This window comes from Castanea sativa, chromosome 2, assembly GCF_040712315.1.
Source record: "Castanea sativa cultivar Marrone di Chiusa Pesio chromosome 2, ASM4071231v1".
In the NCBI taxonomy this organism is placed as follows: Eukaryota; Viridiplantae; Streptophyta; class Magnoliopsida; order Fagales; family Fagaceae; genus Castanea; species Castanea sativa.
Window position 1 is genome coordinate 8,353,064 of NC_134014.1, and position 27,761 is coordinate 8,380,824.

At 32.0% G+C, this 27,761-nt stretch overlaps 1 protein-coding gene across 1 annotated transcript; it reads right to left on the reverse strand.

Annotated features, from left to right (window-relative positions):
- Positions 1–6,940: 6,940 nt before the first annotated feature.
- LOC142626048 (monothiol glutaredoxin-S10) lies at positions 6,941–7,770 on the reverse strand. Its single transcript, XM_075799818.1, has one exon. It carries the CDS (start codon positions 7,482–7,484, stop codon positions 7,176–7,178), a length of 309 nt encoding a protein of 102 aa, XP_075655933.1. The 5' UTR covers positions 7,485–7,770; the 3' UTR covers positions 6,941–7,175.
- Between the last annotated feature and the right edge of the window lie 19,991 nt (positions 7,771–27,761).

The following is a 27,761-nucleotide window of genomic DNA, read 5'->3' on the forward strand; positions in this document are numbered from 1 at the left end:
AGACCGTATGGGATAATTATCTACTACCCTATCCCACTTTTGCCAAATTCTAGCTAGTAGCTACCATACTATACCTTGGTATAAAGCAAAAATAAAGCAAAATTTGCGTGGTAAGTTAGGGGTTGATGACCACCGCCCATCCAGTTCTTAACAGACACGTGGCGATCTGATAAAGGTTAATGATCTATTTTTTTGGATAAGTAAAGGTCAATGATCTTTGACGAAATCATTGAGTATTAATCTTTCTATAAAATAAAGAATATACCAATCATGCCGTCCTTGGAAGATGATAGGTTTGGACCAACATTGAGATTATCGTCACCTTAATAATAATCAAAAAAATCATTCACAGAATACGAAGTAGAAACTTCTGTTCTGAGCAGCTGACACGTGGATCGTTTTGTGCAAATTAAGATCAATTAATACCATTTGATTGGTTATATAATGTCACATTGAAATAAATATATAATTATAATAAAGTAGAAATCAAAAAAGAAAAAAAAAGTGTGACGACCTTATCGAAGGTGATGGCTAGATTAGCTATACAGGTTGTTGGAGTCTCTTGTCTTGATATTTCAAACCCTGCTTTGGGTGGTTTTAAATTAAAAATTAAACTTTCAAAAGTTTAAAATTGTACAGTTTAATAGTCATAATATTTTTCACAACAATTTTACAATAAATCTGAAGTAACAATTTGTTATTGGCTTTCATATAAGCCCAACACTTATATCAAATTTTTTTTTTTTTACCTATTATTAACATCATGTAACCTAAACTTTGTTGTGAATTTTTTTTGCCCTAATGCTTTATTCCGAGGTTAACTTAGGCTTCAATTTGACTTTGAATTGAGCTTGACTTCAAGTTGAAGCTTAGAATTCGATAATAACTTAACAAAGAGGACTTGAACCAATACGAGATGACAGATGACATAAACATGATTAAAAAGTAACTAAAGTAATTTTAACTAAGTGCAGAATTCAAATCTAGGCTAGACTAATTATTTTGAGGCTAATAAATCGAGACAATAAACTACTTAATGACATACATAAAAGTAAATTTGATGATAAAGATGTATTTTTTTTTATTTTTTTTGGTAGTGTGATCAAGCTAAGGGCAATGCTAGTATAAATTTCCAGAGAGAGAGAGAGAGAGAGAGAAAAGAAGAAAGAAGAAGAAGAAGAAGAAGAAGAAATATTATGGGTAATGAGCCTCACCTAATGTAGCAAAAGAATTATGGGCTGTAAGCCCAATTTGTGATGTAGAACATATGGTTTGTAAGCCCAATTGGTGAAGTCAAGAATTTGTAGACAAAGAGCCCAACCCGAATGATAGGTAATTTTCTAAAAGGAAACTTTGGGCTTTTAAGCAGATTCGGCCTAGCTAAAGTCCAGGACAAGAATATGTTGGATCAAAAAGGCAATCTTGGATGAATGAACTAATAAAGCCATAAAGCCCAGATCAAATCTCTAACATTAATTAAATATATGGTAATTTTGGGTCGATAACTCGATATAGAGAGGATATATGGAGTTTTATGCTTTTATATATATATATATATATATATATATATATATATATATATATTGCCACAGTTAAAGCACTTACCTTTACATAATCTCTGTTTATCATGTTTTCGAAAAGCAGTTTTGTTTTTAGCATAAAAATCATTGGGTTTAACAAAGTGGGTTCTGTGTCTTTTATACTTTTTATGGGAATAACTTTTGTAAATACTTTGGGAGCAGTCTCAGGGTACATAAAAAAACCCATCCTTTCCCAGGTCTTTTGATTAATTATGAAGATGGTTCTGATGATGATCCTTTTTGGCTTTCTCAAATGTTTGAATCTGGTTTTGTCAGACTCATCAAATTAACGAGTCATAATCAAATTAACCAGTTCCCTAATATTATCCAAAAGGCTGTTGCAGATGTTGCAGCAACCGCTTATGTTTCAATCCGATGTTGGAGTACTTTACCCAAATGGGAAAAGAATAACTGGATGAATGTTCAACCTTCCAAGCATCTTGTTCTTATTAACGGATATACTCACCAAGGCCAATGGTATGAAGGCAATGCTTATGTTTCTCATAGATATGCCTTTCACTAGGGGTTTTGTCATCATGCAAGGAGTCAACAAAAGAGATATTCATATTATCATGGAATCCATCATTCATCAGGACATTGTGACTATCGGCAATAATTGTTGGCAACAATTGAGTAGAGTTATCCTTTTGTTTAATAAAGTTAAGACATTTATTATGGGTTTCACACTTTGTACAAAATTTGAATTTTACTTTTTGTCCAAAGGGATAAGTAGTAATTCCATCATCCTCAGTAAGGAAAGGATACAAAGAGTTAATAAAAGGCAAACCAAGAATTACTTTATCAGTCATGTTTTTGACAAGTACAGAGGGGATCTTAAAGCAAACATTATCATGGCAAACATGAGCATTGTTTAATTCATATTTTATTTTCATTTTAGTTCCATTAGCAGAAACTAATCTCTCAGTAGATTTTTCAAAATATTTAGAAAGAATCAGTCCTTCTTGAATACAATTAACATCAGCACCAGAATCAATCATAGTAACAACATCGAAAGCATAATTATGAGCAACAACAATTTTGACTTTAGTGTACCATTTGGGCAGCATATGTTTAACAAGAGATAATTGATTATCAATCAAATTAATCAAAGTACGATCAGAAACATTACCAGAAGGAGAAACTTGTTGATCGGATTCATCTCCGTCTTTTTGCTCATCATCATCAGATTGGTGTTTATCCATAGTTTTATCAATTTTTAGAATTAACAATTCTTGTTTAAGATGATCATTATCATGTTTAATAGTTTTAACATCATTTTTTAATTGGATTATTTCTTGTTTAACAGTTTTTATCTCATGTTGAAGATCATTAACAGTTATCTCTTTTGATTTATTTTTATTAAATCTTTTCAGAGTTTCTTCAAAACTTATCGTAGAATTAGGTCTTTTAACCTTATCTTCTTTTGTTAAGTTTTTCAAAAACTTATCAAGATAGTCTTTCTGCAAATTAGGATCTTCAATCTTACTTATCATCGTTAATAGTAAATCATCATTCTCTTTACTTTTGGTTAACATTTTAACAGATTTAATCACATTGCAACAAGAATCTCTACAGCCAAGTTTAATATTAGGAGATTTAGAAACATCACTACGGGAGTGGTAATCAGAATCAGATGAGGAGGAAAAATCCTCTTCAAAGGAATCAGTTGAAGCAGCAGATTCAAGAATCTGAAATAATTCATTTTGATCACTATTATTAATGTTCAACATGTTCAACTTATATATATAAGATATATATATATATATATATATATATATATATATATATATCTTATCAGAGACAAAGTTATATATTTTTTTTGGGAAAGAATTTTAATCTATGGCGTCTGTTTTTGGTGATAGTTCTTTATCTACAGACCAAGACATCAATCAGTATTTGGTATTGGCAGGAATTGAACCCCAAATCTCTTATTCAACTATCAAACATTTTATCAGTTGAGCTACTAGAACCCACTACAAAGTTATAATGTTAATGTTTTTCATGTGACTAAATTAAAAAAAAAAAAAAAGCATATGAGATTATGAAAGGTTAGTAATGGCTTTCTCTGTTATAAGATAAAGTAGAATCAATTCCATCACATTATAGACAAAGTGAATATTTACCTATCTAGCTTTTTGGCAATGGAAGAATACAAGAGTGACACCAAAAGTTGAAGTATCACTCTCACTTTCCTTTTCTATATCTTTCCTTCTTTTTCTTGTGCTAGCTCTCTTTTTGTCATTCACTGGCATCTCAGGTTGGCCACATAATATCCATAAGCAACGCTTGAAGATTGCAGCAATAAAAGTAAATGCCAATGTGTGATTGTTGTGTACCTATAGAAGAACAGTCAAATATATCTTCTAGGCCTGTGATTAAGCGATATCTTTTAATTTGCTTTGTACAAATAACAAAAGGAACACAGAAAAAACTATGTTCTAAATGATGAAATATCACTATTTCTCAGTATTAAGTGTTACTGTATGTTTTTATGTATAAAAGTATAAAACAATTGACCTACGAGGCCTGAATCTAGGATTAATTGATTTGCCTTGATTCAAGCAACAATTAAGGGTAATACTAAAAACTTTTATTTTTTTGTAGGAATGCCATAAATATAAACTATTGGGCTATATAGAATTTGTTTTTTTGTTCGATTCGGTTTGTGTTGCAATTGGACTTGGAATTTTTACATTTTAAGTAGGATTTTTTTTTGGGGTAAGACTTAGTTCATGAAGTAGAGGCTTGGGATTAGATTTTTTTGGCCCATTTTTGAACCCGTTGTTTGGGGTATATATATGTTGTTTCAGAATTAAAGTTTGCTATATCATTATACTGTATTACTGCCTTTATATTATTCTCTATGACATATTGAAAATCATTATAACTTTATAGATGTAGTGATTAATATTATTCTCTATGATAAGTTGAAAATCATTGTAACTTTGTGGACGTAGCGATTAATATTATTCTCTATGACATATTGAAAATCGTTATAACTAAGTGGACGTGGTCATATCGTTGAAAAGGGAAAAAAAGTGATGAACCTCTAATTAATTAAGGCCAGGACAATTTAGCATATTGAACAGGAAATAAGTATCCTTTCATTATTAACATTTTATCTACTGGATTTAATAGACACTGAATAATCTTTAGATTTTGTAATATTTATTGAACAATGAAAGGGTATGTTACTGATGTAGCATTTACCATAATACAACAAACAAATCCAAAAGCGACATAATTAACCGCAGTCCAGTGGTCCTGTTGTGGATGTGGCTGCTTTTTCTAATGCAAAAGGCACTCCACAGATTTTCCGAAGGGTCCTGATTACTATATAGTTGTATTTTTTAATACACAAACAAAATGAGAACCTAAATATTCTCTGGGCTTTATGGCTGAGGTAAGCATGCATATATATATATGAGGGTGTAAGGAGGGCTCGATCACTGTCTCAGCATTTGATATAGTATCCATTCCATTATTAATGTTACTTTTGTGGATGTATACCCCAAAAGTCGAATTCTCAAAGTGGTGGCTGAAACTCTTCTTCTTTTACATTTTCAAATCAATTTCATTCGTGAAAGAGATAGATCTTTCGGTGAAGTGTGATACTACTTGCGGGTCTATCTAATAAGCTTATTCTCAGGATTAATACTACTTGAATTTTCTCCAAGTACACTTGAGAATTCCCTTAAAAGCAGCTTTAAATACTTGAGTGATTAACTGAACTCCATCAAGTAATAAGAGTCAATTAGCATCTGTCCAACATCTAGGTTTCATGCATTTTGTTGTCCTATAAAATACTACTTGAGAAATTCCACTCATAATGTGCAGGAGTTAAACACAACAAATCAAAATATGAATCTATATTAAATCTTTTTTGTAGCTTCTAGGGATAAATAATTTCTCCAATTATAATAATTTAATTTTTCAGATTACTAATAATTTATATATTATTATAGTAGAAGACAGGCTATCTAAAAAAAAAGAAAAAAGAAAAAGAAAAAGAGAGAATTATATCTAGAAGTATGCTAAATTACAAATTACACCATTTAACTTTGACAAATATGTTTTTAATTTGGTCCTTTAAGGTTTTTTTCCCCTCATTCCAGACCTTTGACTTTAATGTGTTTTTAATTTAGTCATTTCATTTACTTCCGTTCAATTTGTTTGAACTTTCCAATTGATGTCATTTGGTGAATTTAATATTAATTAGATGAAAAATCATAATAATATTGTATAGAAATGGAAGTTAAAGAAGTAAATTGAAAAATAAACTTATTCATGAGAGGAGTGAGAGAAGCTAAATATACAGGGTATTGTAATAATTTTTTTTTGTAGAATAAGACCCCAAAAGTGACAAATATTATTCAATCAACTGGGTATTGCAATAAATAATCTTTTCTTATGCTAAAGATAACAAAATGTCCAACCAATGATATATATACATCTCCTTCAATTCTCCTAACTATCAAATTATTTTTTTAATAAAAAAAATACAATTTGCATCGAGGGTAGCAAATTGAACCATCCAAATTATTTTAGTAGGCAATATGATGAACTGTTTAGAACAAAAACTCCATTAAGATATAGGGTCGCATGCGAATTTCTTGCCTCAAATGCTAAGGACTTTATCCATAAAGATAGATTATTAAACAAAGATAATCCCTCCACAAAATGCAAGGAATCTCTTTGTTTAATGACAATATGGCCGCGCAATCAAACCTACTTAAAAGTGAGATGGTGGAACATAAGAAGCTTTATCATATTGCAATACTTACTTTTAACTCCCAAATATTCTCAAGATAGAGCAACACCTCTAGAATACCAAAACAAGGGAAACCATGGTGCTATTGGAAATTTGGAATATGGGAACAGAAATCTGTGACACCACCCCGGCCGCCCCGGCCCCCCACCCCAAGCATCTTAAAACCTTCCTTGATGGAACAACACTAATAAGAATATATTTGCTTAAAATTTGATCCACTTCTATTTAAATATCAAAGAATATATCCAATTTTATCGAAATGATATTATCAAATAATTCGGCTAATTATGCCACATACAATTGTCAAGGAATTTCACAGGCTTATGTGTGACATGCACTCACAACTCCGTTTTCACAGTACCAATATAAGTTTAACTTTAAAAAAAAAAGTGTTTAAACTCTATACCACCATTCTCAATTACCACCAATGGTATTCAACTCCTATTATTGCATTTTATAATGTGTCACTGCATAAAAAAAGTCGTACCCAGAATATGAAAAAGAAAGTTAAAGCATAATTAAATTTATTAATTTATATCTTTCATGTTCATTAACTCAGGAGATAGATGTAATGTCAAATTAACGCTCATATCTTATTAGTGAAATAAAAGCCACTTAACACAAGTTTTCTCGTAAAACTGAGAATTTTATATAGAAACTACACTTAAGACTCTACATATAGATTATTTTTCATACAATGTACTTGCAGGTGCCGCCGGGTCTAAGTGAAAAAAGTAAGAAAAAAAAAAGGAAAAGAAAAGAAAAACCAACTGAGTTAACCTTATTTGGAACGTTTAGTACTAGGGTTGTGAAGGAAAATGTTGCTAAAGCCATAAAGCTCCAGCTTCTCGGAGCATTTTCTTTAGAGTACCATTCAAATGAAGGGTCATGACCGTATTAGCTGAGCCCACAAATTTACCCCCAATGAACACTGCTGGAACTGAAGGGTTGCACCCTAGTCGCATCAGAGCCCACTCCATTTCTCTTCCTTTGGAGTCTTCATCAAGTTCATGAATTGCTGGGCTGACTCCTTGTTCATAAAATAGTCTTTTAATTGCATGGCACATGCAGCATGAACTCTTGCTGAAGATCACCACAGCCTTTTGCGATGCAATTTTCACAATGCGATCCATTGAGCCTCAAGAACCACGATTGAACAAGTATTAACAATAACAACAATCAGACCTTAATCCCAAAATTTTGAAGTCGGTTATGGGTCTTCAACAGACTCTTTTCTATGTAACTAGTTGTGCTGATTAGTGTAAAATGTGGGTACCAAAGATATTTAAGGCACAAAACAGAGCTAGTTAGTGATCTTGGGTAGTGTTTGAACTTTGAAGTGACGAAATTTTGACGGGAATGTGAGAGAATATGGCAAATATTGCTGCTGGCTTATGAGGCTTGTGAGGAGTTGTAGTTGCTAGGCTTGGTTTGTGATTGAATGAAGCTCTCAAAGGTCTTATATATAACCGCTAGGGAAGCAAAGATGGTGGATAATATTAACATATTTGCATAATATAGGTTTAATTAATTCTAAAGTAAGAAAAAGAGATGAAAAGGGGAAGATTCCTTTAGATATTTGGATTTAGAGACAAAATCACCCTGGATGATTGCGACTTGTGTGGTTTGCTGTTAACTATTTTCCCTAGTTGTGCCAAGAATCTACAACACTATATAGAGATTAGCTAAAGATAAGCCAAATGCCGAAAGTGGGTCATGAGGGAAAAAATATAAAATATGCAGTGTACGGTTCACTACCTTTCGTGTGGACGAAAATGCCCTTGACTACAGTATTTGTGCTGTGAGGGTACATGGGGAGTGATTGTAGTACTACGTCAACCCAAAAAAAAAAAAAACATAACTTTTACCACAATAATTTTACATGGTTGATTGTAATTGATTGTTTATCGCTTTTACATAAACTCATTTTTTTCTTACTATTCATAATTTGCTATGTGGTAAATTGTAATTTTTTGTTTATTACGTTCATATAGACTCATTATTTTTTCTTCACTATTCATAATTTGCTATATAGACCGAAAATTGTGGCAAGAATTGTGTTTTTTTTTTTTTTGGTGGTATTAGATTTTTTTGGGTACGGGTGGGGAATGTCAAACTTTGGATAAAAATGATGATAACATGGGATGAGAATGTGACAGAGTTACGTATAAGTTGTGCACGGATAGTTGCATCACAAATGACCATTTATGTGCATGGCTTAGCTTGAGCATCATTTTTTTAGAATTTTACATAAAGTTGTTGAGCTTTAGATATGATGTATATGTTTGTAGCACACATCTCTATCAAAATTCGAGAAGATTAAAAAAGTGTGGAAACAGAAAGAACCATGGGCGTGAACCACTAATTGGTTAGGGGGGCCAAGTGAATCATCAAGGATAGAAAGGAGGAGGAATTGAGAGGGAAAGAGAAAGGAGGCTAGAGAAATAATTTCCATTCAATTAAATGGTTTAAAGCGAAAAATAAACAAATAAATATTTGATAGGTGAAACCAAAATTGACAATTCATACAAGTTTTTGAGAAAAACCTTCCCTCCTCCAATCCATCCACTTTAATTTGAATAGATAATTAGTTTTAACTTTTGAGACTGGTTTTACCTTCCTCTTAATTTTTCTCCATTATTCTCTCCTACCAAAGGGAGAGATTTTATCTTCCCTTCCATAATCCTATACCGCATTCTATTCTAATTGAAAATTAGAAATTCTTTGTCCCATTTTACTTCAAAACATCATACACAAAATAAATTATCACAAATAAACTTTACGACATAAAAAAAGCTGCCCTAGTGGCAATCTCTCTCTCTCTCTCTCTCTCTCTCTCTCTCTCTCTCTCTCTCTCTCTCTCTCTCTCTCTCTCTCTCTCCATAGACTGAGCATTGATTATCATTTACAAAATCGACCAGTGTTGGCCAACCACTAACTTTTTTTATATATAAATAAATTACTTTCTCGTTTACTCTTTTTGTGTAGATTCTAAATTTTTGGGTTTGTTTTCCTATTTGAGATTCTCAAATCCTATTTAAGGTTTGATATCATAAACAAGGGTTTAGTTCATATAATTATTTATATTAGGTTATAGATTGGAATGTAACATTGAAAGTGTTTGTAAAGTGTTCTAATATTCAAGGATGAAAGTGTGTTGAAGCAATTCAAGAAGTACCTTTTATGCAATCTTCGATAGTCACTCAATTGTATGATCACCAAAATCAAATAGTTCCTCAATTGATTCTTGATTGATTGAGATTTGGATTTCGTCAGTTACTCTATTGATTGACGTCGCAGACTCTATTTTTCAATTACGTGTTGTAATTGAAGTCATGGTTTGTTTTCTTAACCCTACTAAAACACATTATATATAGACTTATGTACTTGACTTCCTAGCAGCTGATAGAAGTAGTAACCAAATACTACACAGATAGAAAATCAAAGCCTCCATCTTGTGATTTCGTGAGTACAACATGTTGAAGATGACAATACCAAACCTGTAAAGAAGAAGAAGCACAAGTTAAAGATAACTGAAGGTCAAAACGACAGTGCTTCAACATTGCATTAAATGCGTTGTTTCATTAAAATAGAGTGAAACAAAACGCATCGTTTAGCTAAATGATTGAACTTGGAGACATGTATTAGTAAAACGATAGCGTATTCCTCAATTCAAAAAGCAATTGGCTTTGGCGCGAATTTCAATTAGAGGACTTGAACTGTAATTCCTAAATTTCAGGGTTTAGATCCACATAAGGTAGATGGTTAATTAAGTAGTTAGTGTAATCTTGTGCTATAAAAACAGCTCATTGAGCTCAATTGTATTTATGCAAGAATTCTCAGTTGTTCAATACAAGTTTTATTCTCTCAATTCTTCTCTCAATTTCTCTTACTTTCTCTCATTTTCTTGGGCATTCTCATTTCAATATATATTGTTGTAGTCTTGTTTCCGTTGCTGGTGATTTTCGTATCTCTTTCTTGCTTCATTACAAATTCTGGTCATTGAGAATTTTTTCATGGTATCAGAGCAATCTACTGTTGCGGCTCAAAACTCAACAATGGAAACTTCAAGCTCAACAATGGCATTGTCCTCGTCTACTTCTACAATGTCTTCAAGCTCAGTTGTGAATCTAGTAAATCAGCCTCTTTTACTTCGGTCTAATATGTCGAATATGATGACAATGAAGCTAGACAATACCAACTATATTGTGTGGAAGCATCAAATTTCTATGGTTCTTGAAACCTATTCCTTGTTTGAGTTGCTTGAAGAGCCTCAGCTAATTCTTGAGAAATTTCTCAAAGATTTGTCTGGATCATACACTAAGATTGTGAATCCTGATTTCTTAGTTTGGAAATCAAAGGAAAATGCTTTGCTTACCTTTATAAGTTCTACTTTGTCTCCCTCTATTCTTGCACTTACTATTGGATGTGCTACTGCTATAAAAGTTTGGAAGGTGCTTGAAAATAGATTTTCTTCAATCTCAAGGTCTCACATCATGAATCTTAAAGGTGAGCTTCATAATCTCAAGAAAGGGAGTGATACTGTGGATGTCTATCTATAGAAAATCAAAGTTGTAAGGGACAAGTTGCTAGCAGTTGGAGTAATTGTGGATGATGAAAAATTGCTTCACATTGCTATTAAGGGACTCCTTAAGGAGTAAAATGGATTTAGATCTACTATCAGAATTAGGAGTACTCAACTTAGTTTTGATGAGCTCTCAACTATGCTAGATGCAGAGGAAGAGTCACTCAATGAAGGATTAGAGGTCAACGATACCATCTTTGTCATGACTGCAATAACTAATCAGAAATCTATTGGCAATGGTTATAATCAGTCTTACAATAGAGGAAAAGGCAGAGGAAACTTTAACAATAGAGGTGGTAGAGGCTCAAATGACCAATCTTCTCAATTTAGTCCCTTTAACCATTTTCATCAAAATCAATCTAGCTTTGATGGTGCTAAATCAGAAAGCCAACATGCCAAATCTATGGAAAACTAGGACATTTAGCTATTGACTACTATCATAGGATGGATTATGCTTATCAGGGTAAGCATCCACCTACCAAGCTTGCTACAATGGCCACAACATCAAATGCTTGTCTTACTCAAGATCAGCCTTGGCTTGCTGACAGTGCAACCACTAATCATGTGACAGCTAACCTCAATCATCTCAACTTCCTAAAGCCTTACACTACTAAGGATCATCTCACTGTTGGCAATGGTTAAACTTTACTCATTACACATATTGATACTGCCCTTATTCCATCATTTCTCTAGTCTTCAACTTAACAATGTTCTTAGAGTTCCTTCAATTGCATCAAATCTTGCTTCTGTTCGTAAACTTTGTCATGATAATAATTACTGGTGCTATTTTGATGAAAATATTCTTTCAATTCAGGCCTTGGCCACGGGAAAATTCTCTACTAGGGCAAGAGTGAAGGTGGTGTTTACCCCATCTATCCTCATCAAGCTTCTTAACTTTCTTTGTCACCTAAGGACTATAATAATGTTTCTAGATCACCTATTTTCAATAAGTCTCTCTGGCATATAAGGCTTGGTTATCCTCATGATCAAGCTCTCATTAGTTTGTTTCCTAATGTCAGATCTGTACTGAATAAGAACAATGTTGTTGATCAAATTTATACTCATTGCTTATTTGGTAAAATTCACAATCTTTTTTTTTTTCAAATGCTCAATTTATAGCTTCTTTGCCTTTTGAACTTGTTCACTTTGACTTGTGGGGTCCTACACTTGTTGTTTCTGTTAATGGGTTCAGATATTACATATTGTTTGTTGATCATTATTTTAGATCTAGTTGGCTTTATCTGTTGAAGTCCAAATCAGATGCTTTTACTAAATTTGTTCATTTTAATGCTATGATTGAAAATCAATTTTCCTCCAAAATCAAAATATTAAAATCTAATGGAGGTGGTGAATTTACCTCTAATGACTTCAAATCCTATCTGTCACAACATGGTATTACTCATCATCTTTCTTACCCTCACACACCTCAGCAAAATGGTGTTGTTGAGAGGAAACATAGGTATATAATTGAAACTATTGTTACCCTTTTGTCCCAAGCTTCTATGCCTTATACTTACTAGACATTTGCTGCTCAAACATCTGTTAATCTGATTAACGTTCTTCCTACTTCAGCTCTTGGTCGGAAATCTCCTTGGTCTAATTTATACTCTTCTTCACTTAATTTGACTCAACTTAAAATTTTTGGTTGTGCATGCTATCCCAATCTCAAACCCTACATTACTCACAAGCTTGAACCTAGGACTAAAGAATGTATTTTCATTAGATATCCTACTAGTTCTAAAGGATATCTCTGTCTTGATCATAAAAAAAATCATGTGTATACCTCTAGACATATTCTTTTTAATGAGTTTAAGTTTCCTTTTTCATCTACTGTCACCTCTGTGTCTTCCACTTCCTCCACTACTACTACTGTTCCCACTAGGTTATCCAATCAACTCTACTTACACTCCACCAATCAACCCTCCTTACTTGGTTCCTATCCATCTTCATCTGTTACTCCTCCCTTAGATACTTCACCTCCACTCTTCTCTACCTCATTAGTATTTTCTTCATTTGCAAGTTCACCCTCTCCATCTGCTGTAGAATTACCTGCAGAACCATCACTCTTGTCCACCTCAGATCCTCATCTAGTGTCTTTACCTACTCTTCCCCCTTCTACAGCACCAGCATCTTCCATTTTTCAACCTCCCCATACACAAAATTCTCATCCTATGCAAACCAGGTCCAAAAGTGGGATTACCAAACCAAATTCCAAACTTTGTTACAAGGTCACTATGGACTACACCTATACAGAACCTTCTCTTACAAAATTGCCTCTCAATATCCATAGTGGTGTGAGACAATGGATGTTGAGTTTCAAGCTCTTCAGAGACAGCAGACCTAGTCCCTTATTCTTGCTCCTCCTCATGTGAATTTGGTTGGATGCAAATGGCTTTTTAAACTTAATTTGAATAGTGATGGTTCAATATCTAGGTACAACGCCAGGTTGGTTGCAAAAGGGTTTCATCAGTAGGCAGGTGTGGATTTTCGTGAGAACTTTAGTCTTGTGGTTAAGCCTGCCACTATGAGAATTGTTTTGGCTATTGCCGTGAGTTGCAAGTGGCAGTTGAGGCAGCTTGATGCGTCTAATGCACTACTCCATGGCTATATCAAAGAGGAAGTGTATATGCATCAACTTCCAGGCTATGTGGATACTGATCACCTTGATTATGTTTGTAAGTTGCATAAATCTCTTTATGGTCTCAAACAGGCACCAAGCGCTTGGTTTGAGAGATTTTCTTTTCACTTGCTTTATATTGGCTTCATTGCTTCAGTGGCAGATAGCTCTTTATTCATTTTCTGCTCTGCCGATACCATCATATATCTTCTGTTGTATGTTGACGATATCATTGTCACTAGGAATGATTCAACCTATGTTCAAAATCTTATAGCTGCTCTTGGTCAGGTGTTTGAACTTAAGGATTTAGGCCCTCTCAATTACTTCTTGGGAATTCAGATTACTTAAATTGCTCATGGTCTCACTCTTACTCAATCCAAATATGCCTCTGATGTGCTTCACAGATTTCATATGGAGAACTCCAAAGCCAACTTCTTCTTGTTCTTCCATACAATTAGTTCCTAATGCTAGTGTAACTCTTCCAGATCCTACTCAGTATTGGAGCATGGTTGGTGCTCTTCAATACTTGACTTTCACTCGTCCAAATATTGCATTTAGTGTTCATCAGTTATGCTAGTTCATGAGTCATCCTACTACCACTCTTCATTATATCAGAGGCACCTTACATTTTGGAATTTCTTTCACTCCTGGTCCTTTGACTCTTACTGCGTTCTCAAACGCAGATTTAGTTGGGGATCCCACTGATCACCATTCTACAATAGGATTGCTTGTTTTCCTTAAGCCTATTCCTATTTCTTGGTCTGCTAAGAAGCAGAGTACAGTGTCTCGTTCTTCAATTGAGATTGAATATCGTGCCTTAGCTACAACGGCAGTGGAATTCTCTTGGCTTCGTATTTTGTTCAAAGAGCTTCGCATTTATTTCTCTCATGTCCCTGTGATTTGGTGCGACAATGTTTTTGCAATTGCCTTATCGGCCAATCTTGTTTTTCACTCTCGTACCAAACATCTCGAGGTAAACTACCATTTCACTTGCGAGAAGGTCCTTTGCAAGCAATTGCAAATTGGGTTTGTTACTGGCAACTTTGCTAATGTTTTTACCAAATCACTCCCTACTCCTCTTTTTCAATTTCATTGTGCCAAACTTCTGGTTGATTCTTCCCCCATCAGTTTGAGAGGGGATGTTAAAGACGACAATACCATTCCTATAAAGAAGAATAAGCATAGGTTGAAGATAACTAATGGTCAAAACGACAGTAGTTCAACATTGCATTAAACGTATCTTTTCATTAAAATAGAGTGTGTGTAACAAAATGCATCGTTTAGCTAAATGAGTGAACTTGGAGACATTTATTAGTAAAACGATAGTGTATTCCTCAGTTCAAAGAGCAGTTGGCTTTGGCGCGAATTTTAGTTAAAGGAGCTGAACTGTAATTCCTAAATTTCAGGGTTTAGATCCACATAAGGTTGATGGTTGATTCAGTAGTTAGTGTAATCTTGTACTATAAAAACAGCTCATTGAGCTCAGTTGTATTTATGCAAGAATTCTCAATTGTTCAATCCAAGTTTTATTCTCTCAATTCTTCTCTCAATCTTTCTCTCACTTTCTCTTACTTTCTCTCATTTTCTTGGACTTTCTCATTTCAATATATACCGTTGTAGTCTTGTTTCTGTTGCTAGTGATTTTCATATATCTTTCTTGCTTCATTACAAATTCTGGTTATTGAGAATTTCTTCACAATATAGAGATACATTTCCAGTATGTATTCATACTTGTGGACAAGAGCTTGAAACCACAAAGTGTTGTTTCTCAGTGATTTCATTGCTATTCAAAGCTTCAATAGGTGCCTTAAAGTTAGTAAGACATCTTTGTCATTTACATGGACAAGTCTTTTGTGAAAGGGTGCCTATATGAGAAGTTCAAAGTTTTGAAATTGTTGTGGCTCACAATAGTGAGTTCATCTATTGAGTTGTAGATTCTAGGTAATCATAGACACCGTATTTTGTAACCCTTATAACTCGGGCCCCCGTTCTTAATGATGCTAAAATTCTAAGACCCAAGGTTGGTTTAAGGCCCAATCAAATGTTAAATTGACTTGAGAAATATTAAATGGAAAATATAACTTTTAATAAGCAAATAAATTTATTTTTGAAAAATTAAAGTTAAGGAAGCCCTCGACATGCACATGTAGTAATTAGCATGCGCGCACAGTCATAATGCATGTGCATGCAAGCCCGATTTTGCTCGCATATGAAGGGTTCCAGAAACTATGAAAGACAAGTTTCTGCATTAAATATTAATGTTTGGAACGAATCTCACATCATCTAGGAATCATTCCAAACTCCCATTTTCACAATATAAATAGCCATATATGGTACCATTTCAAAATACATAGAAATCCTACGAAAAAACATTAAGATTCACTAGAAATAGTGAACCAAAGAGAGAGTTTTTTTACAAAACATCCTCAAGTAATTTTTCTTTTGATTGGGGCCTTTTTTGGCCTTTATTTTTGAGTTTAAGATTACTAATCACTATTGTTTTTAATTGTGGATAGATTTGACTAAGGAGAACGGTAAAAAATCAAGCCTATTTAAGGTATTGAGTTCTAAACTCTTCCTCTCTTTTCAATCTTAATCTTGCTTTTAATCTTGTTTCTTTGCCTTTTTTTATGCTTTATTTGTTAATATAGCTTAGGTTTATGTAGTTATTATGTTTTATAGCATGTTAGGCTATTAGAATTCTTGTTTTATAAACTTGCTCTATTTGCTGTGTTTTTAGGATTTCTGGGGTGGATTCCACGTGCACACAATCTTGCCTGCGCACACAGACTTGATTATGCACACATAGGCTTGTTCATGCGTTCGCATGATCCTGCCTAGAAAGTTGAAATCTTAACCCTAATTTTTCTGATTTCGTTTCTGATTTCACATGCAATGCTTTTGTCTTAGATAATTTTTCATATATTCATGGTTTTGAGCTTCTATTTCACATGTTTGATTGTTTGTTTGCCTTTCACATGTGAGAATTAATGTTTTCTTGTATTTTCATTATTTTTATGCCACGAACACGCATTCACATGTTCATGCATAAATGCCATATGTGCTAAGTTGCGGTGAGGTAACTAAGGTAAGTTATGCATTCACACATATATGTATTTTGTTTGCAATCTTGTTTAGGGTTCATGAACATGATGTGGTGGTTTGAATAAGCATGTTGTGTTCTTAATGTTCTTCATGATCCCTTGATGGTACCGTGATCATATACTACCTATGTTCTACTTTAATTTTGTTGTTTATGTGCTTATGCCTTGGATAAGATTTGATGGTAGATATATGTTTGGTTGATATGAGATGCCAATGTTAAGAGATGCATGATTAGATGTATGCTAGGGTTTGTGATGGATGACAAACATGATAGATGTATAGTTAAGGATGTTTGATGCCATGTTCATTGTTAGATGAATGCTAGCGTGTGTGTGAGTATAGATACAATATTGAATATGCCTTTAATATGGTTAAGACATAAGACACAATGAGATAAAGTCAACCTTAGGGTTGTGCTTATGCCTTGGATAAGATATGATGGTAGATGTATGTTAGGTTGATATGAGATGCCAATGTTAAGAGATGCATGATTAGATGTATGCTAGGGTTTGTGATGGATGACAAACATGATAGATGTATAGTTAGGGATGTTTGATGCCATTTTCATTGTTAGATGAATGCTAGCGTGTGTGTGAGTTTAGATACAATATTGAATATGCCTTTAATAAGGTTAAGATATAAGGCACAATAAGAGAAAGTCAATCTTAGGGTTGTGCGGTTTTGGGTGCCTAACATTTCCCAAGACCGTACCTTAACTCCAAACCCATATCTCTAGTAGTAAGATCAAAAAGGTCATTCCCCGAGAGAACGCTATATATATAGTTCCTAGATCATTGCAAAAACTAGGTAGCGACTCCCATCTGTTGTGTCCACAGTAACAGGGGTCTTTTTCTAGATTAATGGATTGCCTTAGTTGGGTTACGTTACCCCGTAACGGTTTCTCTTTTGAATATGTTCTCCATTGGTTTTCACTTTGACGCCATATCGATGTATCATGATTGTATTGCTTTTATTGCCTTGGTACCAAATTTGGTGACTTGCCTTTTATTGGTTAAATCATTAGAACCCTGATGACATGATTTAATTGATAATTAAAAAAGCATTGGGGTATTTTTTTTTTTTGTTGAAATGGGGTAATTTTGAATTATAATAAATATTGATGATTTTTTGTGTGAGTTAATAAAATATATCTTTTGACTTATTGCAAGGTTGTAACTAAATACAAAAAAACAAGTTAATTACAATAGCATAGAAAACAAGTTAATTTTTTGAAAATATTTTTTTAAGGATGAATCAATGTCTAAGAAAATATTTTCCGTTTGAAATAAATTGAGCTATATAAGTCTTTTTAATGCATATATGCATAAGAGACAAACAACACATCCTCAAATAAGCTTACATACTTACAAGCTTGCATAATTACATAGAGCTTGATGTTTTTAAAATTCGAATATTTCTAGATTTAACTTTAGATTCTTTACGAAATAAAATATTAAAAATAAAACATTTTCTTTTAGAAATTAAGTTGAGTTAAACTGTTTATGAATAATTTGATTATTTTACGGTGGGTACATATTAATTTTTTAGGGAGTATCGGAGGATTTTCCACCGAATGCCGATATGCTTGCACGTGCGGCAATTCTAATGTCTCACTATCCTTTAACAACACTTATAAAGGAGCGCGCGCGCACACACGCGCACACACACACACATATATATATATATATAAGTATAACCTATTCTTTTTCATGTATTATTTTGTTTAATTGGTACGTAATTAACATAATTTATTTCAAATCAGCACTAATTCGTATTTTGACTTGTCAAATCAAATTCATCAAACTTGCAAAAAGAATTTATAATTCCCATATCTACCCTAGACAATCAAATCAACATGTCACATAAACCATGTGGGATGCGTGTGTATATATTGCATACTGCGTACATTTCCCACTTTCAAATGCTAATTAATTAGTATATTTGATGATGATGATAACAAATAATAATAATAATTATTATTATAATAAGGGTTTTATTAACATACGTTCATAAAAATTAGGACATATGTTTAAAAATTATTTAAAGAAACTTTTTATGATAAATGAAAAAATAATTAATTTTTTGAACAATTTTTCTAAATCTCCATAAATAGTTTCTAAAATAGATGCGGCATATATTAACCAAACCCTAATAATAATAGTAGATGATCATAGCACAAGTTACTCTATTGATCTAGAAGAGCAAAATGTCAGTTTACTATAATGTATTTTGGTGAAGCTAAAATAAATTGCATTTTATCTTTTAAAAAAATAAGGCTTTTAAAAAAAACTTACACAGAAGAATAAATTGACTTAATTTCATTTTGAAATGGTATACCAAAAGAATCTTAATCATAATGTAAGCGGATCCCAGATCTACGCACAGTAATACATTGTATAATGATGGATTAAGTATGACATCAAAAGCAATGTTCACTTTGTTCAGGAGACGCTAGCTAGCAGTAGCACCAAGAACACCAAGAATCAAAATAAATATTTATAAAATCTTGGTGGAATAAGTAAGATAAATAAAGAACAAAACATGTGAAAATTAGTTTCTGAATAATTAAAACGATCACACACACGTCGATGATATATATTTTGTTCGATAATCCATCTGAGGTGAGCCAAGTTTTTGATAGAATTTTATTCTTTTTTCTTGCTTTTTGGTTTTGGATGGGAGAGAGATATTCTTTCTGTTTCGTATCTACAAAAGCAATAAAGGCAAAGAGTATAAAATGTAAGGTAAAAATTCCCTGGCCTTTCCATTTCTTCTCTCTTTGTTTTTTTTTTAGAGGAATAATAAGCTAGCAATTTGTTGAGGGTTTGTAATGCGGTACGCCTCATCAAATCAAAACCCTATATAGCTAATATATATATGTGTGATGCTAGGATCCGTGCTTGCATTCTTCTTTATCTTTTGTGCTAAAAGTTGACATTCTTTCTCCACCTTGCACGTCCCCCACTCTTCTATTTCATGTGGACCCTTATCCCCATGCCCTTTCTCTCTTTCTCTAGCCAGGTGAATCTCATTCTCTTGAGTCATGCCTTCCTCATGTTTGTATTTTCTTTCATCTACTAGCATTATGTCCGTGCACGGTTTAATCAAAATTCATATGTAAGTAGTTTTTTTTATTAATTTACTTAAAATTAGATAATAGAATAGATAATAAAAATGATTAAATTCTTTACTTTTAAGTTATGTAATAAATTCATATTGTGTGAAATTAAGGTATTATGAAATGCACACGCGCGCGCGCGCACACACACACACACATATATATAAAAGAGTGATAACTTATTAAAAGAGTGCAATAAATATGTTTGTTTTCAGAATGCATAAGATGATTTATTCTTTTTTTGTATATTATTTTTTGTCAATATCATGAAACAAAATTTGTATGCTTTTCTTCAAACTTACGTGGATCTGAATTTGTCATTTATTTTTTTACAAAATTTTTCATTATTTAAATATATATTAGTTTTTTTTTTTTTGGGGTAGTGTAGTAATTAAAAAAGAAGAAGAAGGAAAGTTGTTGTTTTTTTTTATAATACACTCCACTTAAAAAATAAGGATTAGATGAAGAATTTGGATTGTAATCAAATTAAGATTAAATAAGGATTAGATATATGGAAAATTTGGATTGTAATCAAATTAAGATTTTTATTAACTTAGAGATTATAAGAAAAGAAAAATTATATATATATATTTTTTAAAAATCTAAAAATATAAAAAAAATTCTGCAATTTGATGAAGCCACTTGGCGCAACTACAGCGTCTAAGCCCAACTTTTATTATATAGTATATGATATACCGACATATGTATGATGGCAATTAATTCTTGTCAAGACCAAATTAAAATTATGAAGATTGATATATATATATATATATATATATAGAGAGAGAGAGAGAGAGAGAGAGAGAGAGAGAGAGAGAGTTACAAACAAAATATATTGGGAATATACACGAATTTCATGATTTGTGAGAGACGTAAAAACATATAGAAATGTAACACACAAAAGGTAATCACATGACACAAGAAATTAAGTGGTTCGACAATTTTCTTACATTCATGGATTGTAGTGATTTATTAATTTCATGGAAAAATACAGATGCAGTAGTACAATATCTCTCTCTCTCTCAAAACAACATACATTAAACCTTCATATGCAGGGCCGGCTCAAACTTTTCGGAGGCTTAAGGTGAAATCTTCAAATGGGATCTTTATGTTATCACTTAAATACAACTAGCATTTTATATAATAAGTTTTTTTTTTTAAATCAATTCTTTTTACTTTTTAATATGATTTTTTTAAGAAAATGCTAAAGTTATAACAAATTTTACTACAAATTGATATTGTAACGGAAGTGATCAGTGACATGAGGTTTAGAAAAATGCTAGAGATATTATAAAATTTATAACATGAGAATTACAAAGATATATCACCAATCACAAAAATTCATTCAAAAATGTATTCAATAATTTGTTGAAGTCCACCTATCATATTCATTATCACATCAAATTATAAAAGTTATATAGACCACCGCACACCTTTAGCGCAGTGGTCACTTCACAAGTATAAGTGTTTGTGGGGTGTGGGGGGCAAGAGTCGATATTGAAGTCTCTAGGAGGGAGTTTCATATACATATATACTTAGATAGACTAGAGTAGAATTTTTATCTTGTATAAAAATGAATAAAAGTTATGTAGTAAAATTTATAGTATTTTCAACATTTTCCTATTTGAATTACTTGTGATTAGTAACATGTCTATTTGTAAGACCTATTCATTTAGATTTGTCTTATCTCTATCTTTATCATTACTTAATTCTTTTGGCCTTTTTAATAGTGAAAAAAAATGTAAACTAAAATTCTTTTAATATCTCCCAAAAATATTTATAAATTAAAAAAAAAACAATTTCCCCCCCCCCCCAAATTTGGGGCATTTCTCTAGTAGGGGGCCCTAGGCAATGGCCTAATTGGCCTGAGCCTAGGGCCGGCCCTGCTAATATGAAACAATGGTATTTATATCCCACATATAAGATTCACAATGGGCTAAAAATGAGCCAAAAATATTTCATGAACTTGGTCTTAGAAAATTTCTCATTAAAGATTATAACACTTTTATATCAGATAGGGTCATAATATGGATTAAACACAACTAAGCTCCACATAGCTCAACACAATAATCAAAATACAATATTTCTTAAACCAAGAAATGCATAATAGAAAAGTGTCTATCAAACTACACTAAAAATATACTAAGATTTACAAGAATATTATGACAATTTTATCTATCTCTAATAAAGTATTATAGAAATATTGGGTAGCTAGGTACAATAAGAAAAAAAATCTATAAAAAAATAATTAAATATTGTGAATTAAGTTGTAGGCTGTAGCCCATGCTTTTTTAGAGAACTAAAATCACACGTATCAAATATGAACTAAAATTCTTAGTAATTTTTCTTTCAATATAGACAATCAAAGTATCTGTAAAAAAAAAAAAATTGTCTTTGAAAATTCTTAGCATGCATAAATAAAGATGTATAAGCTCACATTGATGGAGTTCTAAATTTAGCAATTTGGCACCACAAAAAACTATTTTATCTATTTTACTCTCTCAATTTACAAAACACCAAATATCACTGATTTTATTTTAGTTTTCAACACAATAAAATAATATAAACAACAAAATAAAATAATATATTCACTATAATAAACAACAATCACAATCACAATCACAATCATAATCATAATCATAATCACAATCACAACCACCGCTATCGTAACAGTCACCACCACTACGATAAAATGATAGTTTATTCTTTCTCAAAAAAAAAAAATCACCAATATTAGCTAGTAATAATCTACCACTTAAGATTAATTGTGAAAATATTATGATAACAATTCTTAATTTTAATTTCTTATTATTTTTTATTTTATTTTTCTCTTTTATCTCTTTATTTGTTTTCATCCATAGACGTTTCTTTCTTTTCTTTTTTTCTTTTTTCCTCTTTTTTTCTCCTCCACACACATATATTTTTCCCTTCACTCTCCTCCACACACGTATACTTTGCTCTTCACTCTCATCCATACATGTTTCTTTCTTTTCTTTATTTGTTTTCATTTTTGTTTTTCTACTTCAACTCTCTCTCTCTCTCTCTCTCTCTCTCTCTCTCTCTCTCTCTCTCACACACACACACACACACACACACACACACACACACACACACACACACACACACACACACACACACACACACAGAGATTGGCTTAGATGGGTTAGATTTGTTTGCTATCTTTTTTTTTTTATCATTCTGATTTGATTAGTTTTAAGATTGTGATTTGAGTTTGTATTTTGATTGTGAATGAGTTTAGATAGAGATGTTTATGAGAGAAAAGTTCTAGAATGGTTGAGTGGAGGAAGAAAGGAAAAAAAATGAAACGGAGAAGAGTGATATTTCGGAGAGAAGAGAAGAATAGGAAAGAATGAAAAAAAAAAAAAAGGAGAAAAAGAAATACTTTTAATACATAGCATCGTGAACATGAGAATAAAAAAGAAATTTTAATACATAGTACTGTAGTTGTGGAATCAAATTATTTAGTTTTAGCTCTACAAATTTAAGCATAGTTTTATATTTGGCGGTACTAAAATAACTTTGTAGTACCACCAATAATAATGCTCATGTGATTAGGTATAAGTAATAGAATAATACTACTACATAAGTTAGACCTGCATGCATGCATTAACGAGTACGAAAACTGTGTTACGTACGGTCAAGTAACCCTACAAACTGGCCATTGGCATTGGCTTCCCAATTGGAATTAAGTTGGTCGCTACTGAATTCACAATTCACAAACAAGGAGTATATATCATATATGTATACAAAGCACTTACACTTTAGTGTTACCATCAAATATTGCACGTGCACGATTCGAATTTTTGACAAAAAGTTGAAAACAAAAGTAAAGAAGCTTTTGATTTGATAACATCTTTCTAGAAATCACATATGATCTTTCTGAATAAACCATTCATTGTGGTCGATCAAACAATGGATTGTCTGATAGCTACAACGCTTGTTTTTATATACTTTTATTTTATCTTTTGGCGGTGAATATATATATATATATATATATATATATATATATATATATATATATATATATATATATACCCTGCAATTTATTGCGTCATATGTAGGATATAGTGTCTATCCTTAGAAATTCAGCATTGATTTGTAACCACTCACAATATTTAAATTATGCACGACTCTTGAATCTTGATGGTTCACATCCACGAGTATATATAATATATTTTACTCTATATTATAACTTAATAAAATTAAGTTTATATATATTTTCTATTATTATTATTATTATTTTACCACAACAAGTGGGGAATTTCTTTTTCTTTGAAAAAAAGGACAGATAGAGAGGATAATGTTTGGGGACCTCATGAGTCATGGCATCTCTGCCTTTTTATTTCCATATGTACGGTCACTTTTCTGGGCATGGGACGCGTGCTCGAAAGTGTGATGAGACATAAGACTTGGCTCATTGGCACTGGTAATCAGAACAAAATATTTCTTTTGTTAGAGAAGTTTCTACGTGACGCGTGGTATGGTCTTTTATATATATATTTATAATAATTGGTCTTTCATTTATTTATATTGGGTATATATTTACCCCATCAAAAAAAAAAATGAAGTCTATTAATCGGTGAAATTAACTTTTTTTTTACTATAGAATCTTGGTGAGATTAACTAAGTATCAATCTACTTAAGTGTCAATTGAATGGTTATAGAACGCATGCTACCATGATCCGGTTGCATCTAAATTTGTAAGTTTTAGTTTTAGTTTTTTTTTTTTTTTGGTTTTAATTAAATACGTTAGATGCAATCTTCATCAAACGGTTGAATCAATGTTGTTGATGCATCATTGTATGGCCTATTGGGAAAGTATTTCCCTATAATCTTCTCTTTCACTAATTGCCCTTCTATTTTACAAAACTAATTAAGTATATTATTTACAATTTTAAAAAAGTTATATGATTCATTAAATATATTATATGTACATGAGAGTGGTTTTATCAATTTTAAGAGTTTTCCTCACAAAGGTTTGGAGGTAAATTTTTTTACTTATCAATATGAGGCACGAACTACTGTTTCTATCCTTATGCTTCATTCACCTAAAGGTAGTGAAAGCAGGTAGTGAACAAGGAATGGAACAAGGAAGGGTTCGGCCGGGCCGGCTTGGAAGCAAGCTACTGTCACCTATCTTGCCCCCTTTCTTATTATTAGATACCCCTTTTCCCTTTCTTTCTCTAATAATAAGGTAATTCCTTTTCTTAAATTAGATGCAGTTTCTCTATAAAAAAAAAATATATGTAATTGTTGGGTTATAGATTGACCACAGTTAATTAATTCAATTACTCAAGTTAATTAATTATTTAGATTTTTATTCAAATACCGTGAAGGCACAAACAAATCACAAATCTAATCTAGAGTGTAACGAAAAATAAATTTGACACGGTGATTTGTTGATTAATGAGAAAAACCATCACAAGGCAAAAACCCCATCAAATAAATTTCAGATCACCACTCCCAAGAATCCACTAATCAAGAATAAGCAGTTGCAATTATAAGAATTTTACTAATATGTAGATTATTCCAAAATACCAGCCTACAGTTAAAACCCTTGTGTCAATCTCCAATTAGACTTGACCTTGTAGACTTCTTCAATTGCACAAATCTCCAATTTGTGAGTAACTCCCAGCAACTTGAAGTTTGTTGCTGAATGCAAATTTCTTCAATTGCACTATCTCTAATTTGTGAGTAACTCCCAGCAACTTGAAGTTTGTTGCTAAATGCAAATTTCCTCACTACACACTCTTGTAGAATTAAAAGCAACTTGGTTACAAAACCCTAAGTCGCATATGATGACAACAATAAAATAAATCTTTTCATCATCTAGTAGGTTAGAAGAAGAAACCCTAGAAAAGCCAAGTCATCATGAGTTGAAAAACAAATCTGAGATTTCTAGATCTGTGAAACTTGATAAATCGAGAGGTGTCGAGCCTCATTAATTCTCGATAGATAGAAGTATCGAGCTAGGTGTTGAGGATCCAATTTTCAACTTTACCACTTGTTTTTTTGTACAGTTTTCATGTCTTCAATATTACCACTTTAAAAACTTTTTTAAAGTACTTCGTGATATTGTTGAATCCACTTAGATCTATCCAACTATAAATAAAGTGCGTTTTGTCATAGGATATGCTAGTTACATAAAAATATAACCCTAACAATAATTTTATTTACCAAATAGAGGTTTCCAATTGGATAAACTAGTATTCATTAAATATTAACATAATAAAAGATAGAAATAAATTTTTTCAAATACATTATGACTTAGTCATTTATGATATATAAAAATGGAACTCGGTGTTCTTTTGTATCATTAAATTCAATTATAATTAATTATGTACTAAATTTTGAAATAATTTCCTCTTTTAGTGTGCAAAATCAAGGAATCTTTTAAAATATCAATTTTTACTACATATGTGAATAAGATTTTGAAATTTTCATCATAAAATTAATTTAAAAACCCTAGAAAATTTTAATCCTATGAGCCATTTTCTCTCATACTTTTTTTTTTTTTCGATCAACATTTTCTCTCATACTTGATTGAGCCTTACACGCTTGAATGCTATACATATTGTTAAATATACTAAAGTAGATACGGAAGTGAAAGTATAAAAGTATAGCATAAGGGATATGTGGTTCAACCTAATAGTCTATGTCTACGGAAGAAACCCCTTAAGAACTACATTTTTATTTTAATAGTGAAGAATAAATCATGTGTTACAATGAACCCAGCATTGAATACATAACAACCTAAACTTAGACTAACTATATAATATGATTAACAGACTTGTTGTACATATATAAGATTTGATTTGCACTCAAAATAAGATTGAGCTTGGACGCATACTATTGGACTAATACATCTCAACCAACCACATCTGTTTGTACATTCAGTTTGAAACCGTTAAAAACACATTTAATTAGGTATTTTCAACATCATAAACAAAATAACACTCTTATTATTTTATCACCACAGAACGGGGATTTTTTCTTCTTCTTCTTAGGAAAATGAACAAAGAGAGAGGATAATATTGGGGACCTTGTCCTTATGGTATCTGCAATATTTCTCTTTCCATGCACGGCTACTTTTCTTGGCATGGAACGTGTGCTTGACAGTGAGTGGAGACTTAGCTCCTTAGCAATGAGAGGGAACAAAAGTCTTTTGCTAGGAAAGTTTCCTTGTCGTAAAATGGCCTTTCATTTTTTTTCCATATTCAATAACTTAGGCCAATTATATATCTTCTGTGAAACTTTAATTTCAATTCGCTGGTGATATAATATCCATGCCACCATGATCATTTGTTTTTTTTTCCTTCCTTACAACAAGTGAACAAGGGGAGGGGAATCCAAATTCTAAACCAATTAAATTTCTCCTATATAGATGATCAAGATAATGCTACTAAATTTTAAGGCTCTTAATAATCATGTTTGGGTTATATATTATATCCTAATGTAGTATTACTATACATATATGAGAGATTCACTCTTCATAAAACAGTTTAATTCTGGATGTCTCTCTCACCTTCTTGCAACATTGTGGTCTATTTGAAAAATATTGCCCAATAAACTTTCCCCTCACTTGGCTTTATTATGTTTCCCTTTCTTGAATTTGATGCGATTCTATTTATAAAATAGAGGTCCACAATTGGATAAATCCAACTTCTTTCTCCAACTTAGCAGATGCCTCCAAGATAGATACGGCTAAAAATAAATAAATAAACAAAAAAAATGCGCACCCTTCAAATTACCAAAATACAAACCAAGTTCACCCTATGAAAAAAAAGAAGGTAATATATGTTACAGTCTCACAGAGTAACCAGACTCTTGATAAGACAAAATGAGTTTATTTTATCCAAATAATTCCTACTCCTCCCATTATATTTTCACATACTCTGTATGTTGTGACTGAGTTGGAATATAATGTATCTAAATCTAGAAGAGGCATCGGGTCTTGCATAGAT

What these genes read in the sequence shown, in the direction of transcription:
- LOC142626048 (XM_075799818.1), bottom strand. Translation starts at nt 7,484, where the DNA reads ATGGATCGCATTGTGAAAATTGCATCGCAAAAGGCTGTGGTGATCTTC.